The sequence below is a fragment of the Carcharhinus amblyrhynchos genome, chromosome 8 (genome assembly GCF_965287045.1).
Source record: "Carcharhinus amblyrhynchos chromosome 8, sCarAmb.v2.hapA, whole genome shotgun sequence".
Lineage (NCBI taxonomy): Eukaryota > Metazoa > Chordata > Chondrichthyes > Carcharhiniformes > Carcharhinidae > Carcharhinus > Carcharhinus amblyrhynchos.
This window is the reverse complement of record NC_137331.1, coordinates 44,169,859-44,182,060: the sequence shown is the minus strand read 5'-3', so window position 1 is coordinate 44,182,060 and position 12,202 is coordinate 44,169,859. Positions and strand designations below refer to the sequence as shown.

The 12,202-nt window shown below is 43.1% G+C and overlaps 1 protein-coding gene across 1 annotated transcript in view; it reads right to left on the bottom strand.

Moving 5' to 3' along the window:
• The window catches only part of pkhd1l1.1 (PKHD1 like 1, tandem duplicate 1), a 151,797-nt gene extending 144,697 nt beyond the window's left edge, over window positions 1-7,100 (bottom strand). Inside the window, exons 1-7 of the mRNA XM_080193526.1 lie at window positions 7,060-7,100; window positions 3,850-3,948; window positions 2,739-2,845; window positions 2,102-2,188; window positions 1,871-2,015; window positions 1,270-1,348; window positions 707-764 (exon numbers count right to left, since the gene is read on the bottom strand). Of these exons, the coding sequence (XP_080049652.1) occupies window positions 707-764; window positions 1,270-1,348; window positions 1,871-2,015; window positions 2,102-2,188; window positions 2,739-2,845; window positions 3,850-3,948; window positions 7,060-7,100 (616 nt within the window). The remainder of the gene's footprint in view (window positions 1-706; window positions 765-1,269; window positions 1,349-1,870; window positions 2,016-2,101; window positions 2,189-2,738; window positions 2,846-3,849; window positions 3,949-7,059) is intronic.
• Window positions 7,101-12,202: the final 5,102 nt, after the last annotated feature.

The window sequence follows — 12,202 nt, the reverse complement described above, 5'->3', positions numbered from 1 at the left end:
ATCAGATGTGGATATGGGGTATACTGGGGAGATTTGCTTCTCGGACACATTGAGAATGTGTCAAGAACTCATTTGGCCCGAAATGTCCATGCTGGCTCTCTGCAGGAACAGTTCACCTTGTGCCACTTCCCTGCCCTTTCCCCTCTAGCCCTGCAACTTTTCCTTTTTAGAAAATAATCCATTTCCCTTTTCAAAACCTGGAATGAACCTATCTCCACCACATTCTCAGACAGTGCATTCCAGATCCTATCCACTCGCTGTGTGAATCTGTCTCCACCACACTCACAGACAGTGCATTCCAGATCCTAACCACTCACTGTGTGAATCTGTCTCCACCACACTCTCAGACACTGCATTCCAGATCCTAACCACTCGCTGTGTGAATCTGTCTCCACCACACTCACAGACAGTGCATTCCAGATCCTAACCACTCGCTGTGTGAATCTGTCTCCACCACACTCTCAGACACTGCATTCCAGATCCTAACCACTCGCTGTGTGAATCTGTCTCCACCACACTCTCAGACAGTGCATTCCAGATCCTATCCACTCGCTGTGTGAATCTGTCTCCACCACACTCTCAGACACTGCATTCCAGATCCTAACCACTTGCTGTGTGAATAGGTTTGTCCTCATGTTTTGATGTTTTCAATCTTTCTCCCAATGAGAACACTTTCTTCCAATCAGAACTCAGTTTTAGTACTAACCTGGCAGCCCCGACACTGGTGAAATCTCTGTGATGGTTGGAGTATAATAGTCTCTTGCCTGGTAAAAGAAAAGTCATAAATTCATCACTGGTGAAGCTGTGGTCTTGAATTTCAGTTGGAAGTTGGATTTTTTTAAAATTACATCTGCTAACCTCTTCAATTCCTAATTTCCTGAACAGAAGGAATAAGAGTTGTGCATGTTCGGAATGAGAATCCATTCGGTTCTGTAACAGGTGAATGATTCACTCCTTCAGCTTGGACTGAGAGTGAAAAGCCACCCTTTAATTTCCCTCAATGAAATGGGGCCATGGAGTGAGTCTGACTGATTGGGAGGTATCATGTTACCCAGTAGGGAAGAAGATCTTTAAAGAACCAGAAGTGGCTACACTTTTAAGCCTCAAATTTGTTTATTTTTTACAAGTTGCTTTCCCTGTGTGATTTCAGATTTGATGATGCTTCACATTTGATTTATTAAGTTGCAACGTCATCGTATAAGCAGCATGTGAAAGTTTAGGTCTCAGTGCTCCTTCATATAAGGACGTGAGTAAAAATGTTGCCCTTACTCTGTAGGTAATCTTGTAGTCATCAATAGGAACTCCGTCTATGCTCACTACAACCTGATATATGGCTTCCGGTAGAGGTCTAAAACAAGAGATAACATTCATCAAATCCAGAGGAACATCTTTTACACACTGCACCTTTATTAATCACAGCATAGCTCTAACCATGAAACAAAAGCACCATTTAAAAGCTATTCTTCTTATCTGTCTGTCTGTCTTGGTATGTGCATATGTATGTATCTATCTGTCTGTGTCTATCTATGTTTCTCTGTCAATCTAACTATGAATGTATGTATGTATCTGTATGTCTATCTATTTTTCTGTATGTATCTATCTGTCTGTCTCTATAGCTGTCTGTCTCTGTCTTTCTCTCTATCTGTCTTTCTCACTGTCTGTCTATCTGTCTCTCTGTCTGTCTGTCTCTATATCTGTCTGTTTCTCCCTGTCAGTCCTTCTGTCTGTCTGTCTGTCTGTCTCTCTATCTGTCTCTCTCTCTATCCTGTCTGTCTGTCTGTATGGTGCTCAGGTGCTAAGCATTCTGACCTTTCCTGATGCAGTTGAATTGCTGGGTGAATCAGCCCAGGGAGATTGAATATATTTGTACCTGGTGTAGCAAATGATCTGTGTCTGGTGGCTGGATTCTTTCTCGACATCACAGGGGATGGAACTGGTTTTTGTTAGCAGCTGCACGCTTACGCCCAACTTCTCTCCTGCTGCTGTGTAATCAAACGGCTGCTGTCCCGAGAGTCCTGTGAAGACAGTCACAGTATCTGAGGAGCAGCAGGAGAGAGGATTAACGATCAGCGCAGAGTAGAGACACACCAGTCAACCTTACCCCGTCCTTTAATCGTCAGCCTGGTTGCTCCATTGGTGCCTCCGTAGTACGGCGTGATAGTCAGAACAGCAGGAATAGTTTGAGAAACTGAAAAATAGATTGATTTGATCTGTTTGGATTTGATTTGATTTATTATTGTCACATGTATTAACATACAGTGAAAAGCATTGTTTCTTGTGCGCTTTCAGACAAAGCATACTGTTCATAGAGAAGGAAAGGAGAGAGTGCAGAATGTTGTGTTACAGTCAAAGCTAGGATGTAGAGAAAGATCAATTTAATAAAAGGTAGGTCCTTCAAAAGCCTGACAGCAGCAGGGAAGAAGCTGTTCACGAGTGGGTTGGTACGTGACCTCAGACTTTTGTACCTTCTTCTCGATAGAAAAAGGAATAATAAGCATTGACAGTGATAGATATTGGACAATGGGACAGACAAATAGATAGAAACACACACACACAGGGTTGGTGGGTTGGTTGGTCGGTCTCCCAGTTAAATTGGATTTAATATATGGATGGGTGGGTGGAATGCAGTTTGTTAAAAGTGATTTTGAAAACCCATGCCCACATGTTGTGTACAGGAGGTTAAAGTGTGGGATAGCATTCTGTTTCTCTCACACAGTCTTGAGCTGGTCTCTGGTTACCTGAGTTGTCCAGTGACCAGAGGCTGAGAGTGATGGCCACACTCCACCACACTGAGTGGCCTCTCATGATATCCCACAGCTCCTGTTGCCGTCTCGGTATCTGTTTGCTGGGAGGTAAAGGAGCACATTAACTCACATCAGGCTGTGTGATCACAGAAAATCCACAAAGTGTCACTGAATAATTCCTGCTCTCTGTATTATCACAGACATTTCCCCAGACCTTGAATTTGATACTAACCCATTAAATATCCAGCTCTCATGAAGGGTTACCGACTGTTCCACTCTACTGAGATGCTGCCAGACCACTGCGTACTTCCAGCATTCTCTGTTTCTCATTTGATCATTTCAATGAGTTTAAACAAATAGTGTAAAAAGTATCTTTCATTCCAGGGGAGTCGAGATAATTTTGCACCTTTTGCTGTTTAAAATGATCCAGGATTCAATCTGTGTTCATTTCAAACACGTGGACAAATCACAGTGTTTCTAATGAGTCGGTTTAAAAACTGTGCACACAGAATGTTCTTCTTACAGGGGAGCACGAGACGTGGGACAGTGAAGATAGCTCAGCATCTTGATGGAGTGTAAATATCTCCCCCAAATCAGTCAGAGTTTGGTGTGCAAACTATCAGACCACAGCAACAGAAATATGAATTATTCTCTGACAGACGGAGTCAGAAATTTGAAAATCAATCCCTACACCCAAGCTGCTGATTTATTGAATCTATACATTATTGCTCCCCATATTGTACACTGACCCAATCTATATGTTAGTGCCCACCGTGCTAGATTTCTTCCAGCTTTATGCTACTGTATATGATTTCTGATTGACTCCAGTTATATGTTACTGTATATCATTCCTCAATCTGCTAATTACAACTTATTCAGAGAATGCTGAGGGAATCAGTTGAATTAACAGAAAGAAAGTTGTCAGATCCTACCCATGACTAACAATCTTTAGGATTCTCTAACCGTGAATTTTCAGGTCCTAATTGGAACTCTCAGTGAAGAGAGTTTTGTAATTTGCCCCTTTGGCTCATTCAAACACTGGAACTATCAGCTGGAGAGTAAGACATTGTGGAGTAGATGTTTGCATTCCCTGGGAGACTCTTACCTTGAGATAGACAACTCCTTCCAGGTAAGGTCTGTGCTGCCAATGATCACATCCCAAATATTCACTCGAGGTATTTTATGGTCACCATTAGCAACTTGGCTGTAAACATCAGCAAGGAACTGTCACGTGGACACCCAAGCCTGGCACTTGGTCCTTTAATTGATACTCTAAACAGTGGATCGACAATGGCTAATTACACCGCACAGCGACCACTTCAATAGCTGAACAATCAAAATGACTGTAACTACAGTCAGCAATGAAATTCTGTCTGTTCATTATAATCTGCTTTGACATTTTCTGAATGCTGGGACTTTACAATGCACCACTTGATAAGCTACCTGTTTAATTTCTATTCATCTCTTAATGACATACTCGCCTCCTGATCCAATTCTTCCCTCTGCCTCCCTGGGTTGGTACCGATGCAGTGGCGTGTTGCTGAATGAGACAGTGTATTCAAAAACCCACACGCAAGAGTTACTTAAGTGAGAAGAGGTGAGAGTTTAAAACCCCCTCAGCAGATCAGCTCATGTAACCACCCTCCCCCCCTCCAAACCACCACCACCCCAGTGACTTGGCCTGGGCTTGCAAAATGCTACGAACTGTCCTGGCTTGAGACAATTCACACCTCTTTAACCTGTGATTATCCCTCTCTCTACTCACACTGTCTGCACCTGGAAAGACTTGAATTCCTGGAAAGACTCACATTCCAACCTTTATTTTGCAATTGTGTCTCTGTCTACATATGTCATGTTTGTGAAACCTGCCTCTCCAATCATGTAATGAAGCAGCGCTTGCGATTCCAAATAAACCTGTTGGACTTTAACCTGGTGTTGTGAGACCTCTTACTGTTCTCCACAATTGTTAGACTAACAAGCCTATCATATCTTGTTTTTTCTCTCCCATATTTACTAAACAATGAATTTGCATTTACAATTTTCCAATATGGGATAAGTTAAACCAAGGTCCCTCCCCACCCCCTCTCAGGTGGACGTAAAGGATCTGGAGGCTGTATATGAAAAGAGAATAGGGGAATTCTCCCTAGTGTCTCGGTAAATATTTAGATAAAATCACTAAAACAGATTACCTGGTCTTAATCACATTGCTGTTTGTGGGATCTTGTTATGCTTCCTACATTACAACAGTGACCACACTTCAAAAATACTTACATTCAGAGTGCTGCTCCTTCCTCAGGCGAGTGAAGAGTTGTGTTCACAAACAGAGCATATATAGACACAGACTCAATTCCAAGATAATGGTTGGAATGCGAGTTTTAACAGGTAATCAAGTCTTAAAGGTATAGACGATATGAGTGGAGAGAGGGTTAAGCACAGGTTAAAGAGATATGAATTGTCTCCAACCAGGACAGTTAGTGAGATTTTGCAAGCCCAGGCAAGTCATGGGGGTTACAGATAGTGTGACATGAACCCATGATCCTGATTGAGGTTGTCCTCATGTGTGCAGGACTTGGCTGTCAGTTTCTGCTTGGCAATTCTGCATTGTTGTGAGTCTTGAAGACCGCTTTGGAGAACGCACATCTGAAGATCAGAAGCTGAATGCCCTCGACTGCTGAAGTGTTCCCCTTCACTCTACACCAGAATCCCCCACAACGACAGCATTGCTGCAACTGCCTCAGTACTCAATGCTGACAACTGCCAATCTCCAGAGGCAATTCTACAACTCATCAGCTTCATCTTGGGCCACAATGTCTTTACCTTCAACAACAAGTTCTTTATTCAGACACATGGAACAGCCATGGGGGCGAAATTTGCAACTCAATATGCCAACATCTTCATGCACAGGTTCGAACAAGACCTCTTCACTGCACAGGACCTTCAACCAACACTGTATACTAGAAGGTAGATGAAGGCAGTGCAGTTGATGTTATCTACATGGACTTCAGCAAGGCCTTTGACAAGGTACCGCATGGTAGGTTGTTGCATAAGGTTAAATCTCACGGGATCCAGAGTGAGGTAGCCAAATGGATGCAAAATTGGTTTGACAACAGAAGCCAGAGGGTGGTCGTAGAGGATTGCTTTTCAAGCTGGAGGCCTGTGACTAGTGGTGTGCCTCAGAGGTCGGTGCTGGGTCCACTGTTATTTGTCACTTATATTAATGATTTGGATAAGAATATAGGAGGCATGGTTAGTAAGTTTGCAGATGACACCAAGATTGGTGGCATAGTGGACAGTGAAGAAGGTTATCTCGGACTGCAACAGGATCTTGATCAATTGGGGCAGTGGGTTGACAAATGGCAGATAGAATTTAATTTAGATAAATGTGGGGTGATGCATTTGAACCAGGGCAAGACTTACTCAGTTAATGATACGGCTTTGGGGGTTGTTACAGAGCAAAGTGATCTAGGGGCACGGATTCATAGCTCCTTGAAAGTAGAGTCACAGGTGGACAGAGTGATGAAGAAGGCATTCAGCAAGCTTGGTTTCATCGTTCAGAACATTGAATACAGGAGTTGGGACGTCTCGTTGAAGTTGTAGAAGACATTGGTAAGGCCACACTTGGAATACTGTGTATAGTTCTGGTCACCCTATTATAGAAAGGATATTATTGAATTAGAAAGAGTGCAGAAAAGATTTATTAGGATGCTACTGGGACTTGATGGTTTGCATTATAAGGAGAGGCTGGATAGACTGGGACTATTTTCTCTGGAGTGTAGAAGGCTGAGGGGTGTTCTTATAGAGGTCTAGAAAATAATGAGGGGCATAGATCAGCTGGATATTCAATATCTTTTCCCAAAGATGGGGGAGTCTAAAACTAGAGGGCATAGGTTTCACGTGAGTGGGGAGAGGTGCAAAAGTGTCCAGAGGGGCAATTTTTTCACACAGAGAGGAGTGAGTGTCTGGAACAAGCTGCCAGAGGTAGTGTTGGAGGCTATTATAATTTTGTCTTTTAAAAAGTGCTTAGTTACATGGATGAGATGGGTATAGAAGGATATGGGCCAAATGGGAGAACTGGGACTAGCTTGGGCTTTAAAAAAAGGGGCGGCATAAAAAAGTTGGGCCAAAAGGCCTGTTTCCATGCTGTAAACCTCTACGACTCTATAACATTTTCTTCCTTTGGACTCACAGCAAACAATTACTGAAACAACTATATGATGACATCAACAAGTTCCATCCCACCATCACACTCACTGTGGACTACTCTCTGAAATCAGTTGCATTCTTGGACATATGCACCTCCTTTAAGGACAGTCACCTCAGCACTTCTTTGTACCGCATGCCCAGGGATAACCTCATGATGTTTCACTTCTCCAGCTTCCATCCTAAGTTCATTAAAGAAGCCATCACCTATAGACAAGCCCTCCGTACACACAGAATCTGCTCAGATGAGGAGGTATGCAACAGATACCTCCAGACACTGAAAGATGCCCTCATAGGAACAGGATATGGCGCTCAACTCGATTGAGAGTTCTGACACGCCATAGCAAAAAAACCGCACCGACCTCCTTAGAAGACAAACACAGGACATGGCCAACAAATTACCTTTTGTCATCCAGCACTTCCCCAGAGCAGAGAAGCTATGGCATCTTCTCCGGAGCCTTCAACACATCATTGATGAAGACGAACATCTCGCCAAGGCCATCTCCTCACCCCACTTCTTGCCTTCAACCAACTGCACAACCTCAAACAGACTATTGTCCACAGCAAACTACCCAGCCTTCAGGAGAACAGTGACCACAACACCACACAACCCTGCCATAGCAACCTCTGCAAGACGTGCCAGATCATCGACAGGGATGCCATCATCTCATGCGAGAACACCATCCATCAGGTACTCGGTACATACACTTGCAACTCGGCCGATGTTGGCTACCTGATATGCTGCAGGGAGGGATGTCTTGAAGCAGAGGGGAGACTATGCAGATGCTACGACAACGGATGAATGGACACTGCTCGACAATCACCAGGCGGGAGTGTTCTGTTCCTGTCGGGGAACACTTCAGCAGTCAAAGGCATTCCGCCTCCGATCTTCGGGTAAGTGTTCTCCAAGACAGCCTTCAAGACACATGACAATGCAGAATCGCCAAGCAGAAACTGATAGCCAAGTTCTGCTCACGTGAGAACGCCCTCCATTGGAACTTTGGGTTTATGTCACACTGTCTGTAACCCCCACGACTTGGAGATGCCAGCGTTAGATTGGGGTAAACACAGTAAGAAGTCTTATTTCATAAAATTGTTGGATAAACCCTTATCAAATACATTTGTTGGACTTTAACCTGGCGTTGTGAGACTTCTTACTGTGTTCACCCTCACGACTTGCCTGGGTTTGCAAAATCTCACTAACTGTCCTGGCTGGAGACGATACACAACTCATTAACCTGTGCTTAACCCTCTCTCCATTCACATTGTCTGTACTTGTAAAGACTTGATTACCTGTAAAGACGCGCATTCCAACCATTATCTTGCAATTGAGTTTTAGTCTATATATGCCCTGTTTTTGAATCAACCCTTCAGTCACCTGGTGACAGAGTAGTGCTCCAAAAGCTTGCACTATCAAATAAAACTTTTGAACTTTAACCTGGTGTTGTGAGACTTCTTACTGTGTTTACCCCAGTCCAACACTGGCATCTCCACATCGAAAATACTTGATTGTCTCTGCAGTACTTTGGGACATCCTGAGGTCACCCCATGATAATGACAGGTGGTATATCAATGCAACTCTTTGTTATTGAATGATGCACAATGTTAAATTCATATTTCATATATAGACTTCAGGTTTTTTTGCACAAAAAACCACATGATCTATTACAAAACTACCTTCTGTTCTATCCTCACCTCCCCACCTTTTCCTGCCTCTGCTCTTAAAACTTGCACATTTCTATCACTTCCCAGTTATGACAATAGGTCATTGACCGAAAATGCTCTATTTCTCTCCTCATTCATTCTGACTTGCAGAATGGTCCCGGAATTCTCTGATTGCATTAGGATCATGATGTTTTTACATTCAGAGGTGTCAACTCAATTGCTTTTGGACAACTAGCACAGACATGTTGAGAAACAAGAGCAAACAGAAACTTTGGAAAATAGATTACACTAATCCTTTGCAAGATAACAACAGATTACATGTTTACACATGTTCTTTTCCAAGTTCCTGGTAATCAGATACTGGATAGGTCATTGTAGACTGTTTAAGGAGTTTGATGCTGTTTATTATGGAGTGGAGGCCAATTGAATTGTGAAATAACCAAAGCTACCCACCTATTGCTGAAGTGACCCAATTCTTCAATACACAAATGAAACATTTCCTTTTCCTGTATCCAGCAGGCTTTCACTGAAAGTGAAACTTCCTCACTGGCGAATGGATTCAGCAAATTGCTGAATGATGGACCTGTGGAGATAACCCACCCCCCCAGAAAAAATGTGGATGAATGCATCTTTCACAGCAGCTTCAGTACTTGGATGAAGTGTTAACCCCCCTTACTCCCAGTGGAGCAGTAACATTCCAAAGATATGCGGGTTAGGTTGATTGGCCATGCTAAATTGACCCTAGTGTCAGCAGGATTAGCAGGATAAGCGTGTGGGGTTAGGGAATAGGGCCTGGGTGGGATTGTGATCGGTGCAGACTTGATGGGCCAAATAGCCTCCTTCTGCTCTGTAGGGATTCTATGATTCTAAATGATTGAGGACGTAACCTTCGACTATCCTGGAACGTGTTTATCCTTGAAACATTTTGGACTCTGCCAAGAAGTCGAGAATCACTGAGCAGACGGAACTGTGAACAAATGTGATTGTTGTTGGATGAAAGACAGAAGGGTCTGTTCAACACAGTATGGATTACAGCAGTGTGGCTGATGGCTATGTTACAGGACGAGTGATCTATAAACCTAGTCTCAGAATGCAGAGGGTGAGTGTTTAACCCCACAGTCGCTTAAAAATGTGAATTCGGTTTTAAAAGAAAAACTGAAGAATAACAAGGGTGAAACTGTTTCAGTGGCAGGAAGGTCAGTTACCAGAGAGCACAGATTTGAGATAACTAGCAACATAACCACAGGAAGGGTCTTTTCACACAGCGAGTTGCTGTGATCTGGAAAGCGCTGCCTGGACGGGTGGTGGAAGCAGCTTCAATGGGAACTTTCAAAAAGGCAAGTGGATACTGAAAGGGATAATAATCACACAAGTTTAAATCACACAAGCTGCTAAAAACCAGAGGCCTTTATAAAAAGTCTTCACAGGTAAGCACTAAGGCCTTTGGTCTGAAATAATTCATTAAGTCAGACATCTGGCCCTGGGAAGAGGAGTGATATACATAGACACAAACTCGGACATTAATAATAACTTGTAACAGTGATGAAAAAGATAAACTAACATGATTAAGTTTCCATGCTGATTGGATATTATAGTTAAGCAGGTGTATAATGATTGTGATTGGTTTTAATATATGAATCTTATGCATGACGTAATCATAATCAATAACTACAAATGGACAGAGATAACTCCAACACCATGATTGGTATACGCTAATTACTTGTAATCAAATTTGAAACCATAACTGCTTGTGTATTTCTGATTTCTGGTCTTTGGATGGTTACAGGCTCTGACCTGTGATTTTCTAGAGACCTTGTTATATAGCTCGCATTAAGTTTAAGTTTATTTATTAGTGTCACGAGTAGGCTTACATTAATACTGTAGTGAAGTTACTGTGAAAATCCCCTAGTCGTCACACTCTGGAGCCTGTTCAGATATACTGAGAAAGTATTTCGCATGGCCAATGCACCTAACCAGCACATCTTTGGACTGTGGGAGGAAACTGGAGGACGCGGAAGAAACCCATGCAGACACAGGGAGAACATGCAGACTCCACAAAGACAGTGGCCCAAGCTGGGAATCGAACCCGGGTCCCTGGTGCTTGTGAGGCAGCAGTGCTAACCACTGTGCCACCGTGCCACCCACAAAAACAGCTGCTTAAGAGAACTTCAGGATTTGGTCTGGTTACTTGAAGGGAACAAATTAAAAGGCTGAACATCAAAGCCCGCAACAGATACATCTTTGAAAGGAAAATATTGTGGAATTATAGAGAAAACAGGGGAGTGGGATTAATTGGATAGCTCTTTCAAAGAGATAGCACAGGCACGGTGGGCGGAATGGTCTCCACCCATGTAATTCTATGACAATATCTGGAAATAAAAACTGGACTCAAGTAAAAGTGACCCTAAAGCTGTTGGATTGGTGTAAGAAAACCAACTGGACAATGAATACCCTTTTGGGAAGAACCCTGCCCTATATTAGCCATTCTGGACCCATGTGGGACTTCAGTCCCACAACAACCTGGCTGAATCTCAATCTCCCTTTGAAATGGTGTAATTGGTCTCTAGTTGTCTTAAATTACTACAAAGAATATGGACTGCAGGACCTTCTGGCGGCCCATCACCAGTTCCTCAGGGCAATAGGGGTTTTGGGGAATAAATCTCCATGGCATCCACATTCTGAGAATGTGACTAAATAAATTGAACAGATTCAGCAGGCAGGAAGGAAATCAACAGAAACCTCTGGCTTAAAGTCTATATTATAAGTTCAAAATACCAGGGGGCGTGAAGGCGACGGGTCTGTTGGCCTATGTCCTCTCGCATTCACCCTCCCGCAGCCCAATAAGCCAGTGGGGAAGCACCACAGTTACACAGGGTTAATGGAATCCATCACTCCAGGAGCATTGTGCACACCCAGCACCTGGAGACTCCCCAAGTAAATGAAAGCAAGACGCTGCAGATACCGGCTATCTGAAATAAAAACAAATACTTCTTCAATCTCCCCTGTCATTTATTTATTCCCATCCACATTTCTTTTTGCTTTGAAGCAGAAAACAATGGTCAGGAGGGGGGGGATATGGGTATTTCCAAAGCTAAAAGACACAAAACCATAAGATATAGAAGCAGAATTGGACCACTCAGCCCATCCAATCTGCTCTGCCATTCAGTCATGGCTGAAAATTTTCTCATCCCCATTCTCCTGCCTTTTCCCCATAACCCCTGATCCCCTTATTAATCAAGAACCTATCTGTCTCTGCCTTAAAGACACTCAATGACCTGGCCTCCACAGCCTTCTGCAGCAAAAAGTTCCACAGATTCACCACCCTCTGGCTGAAGAAACTTCTTCTCGTCTCTGTTTTAAAGGATTGTCCCTTTAGCCTGAGTTTGTGCCCTCATTCAGAGCTGGCAGTGAGTGAGGAGGGATATTTTCAGCAGCTATCCACAATACGTGCTTGTCATGTCATGTGGGATTCCTGCTATTTTATACGGCAAAGTAACTTTTCAACATGACTCTTCACAAGATGACTGTTTTCCTGAAAATTAACCGGATCATTCACTTCAATATAGATTAGTGTTTTTGATCCCTCAGCCTGA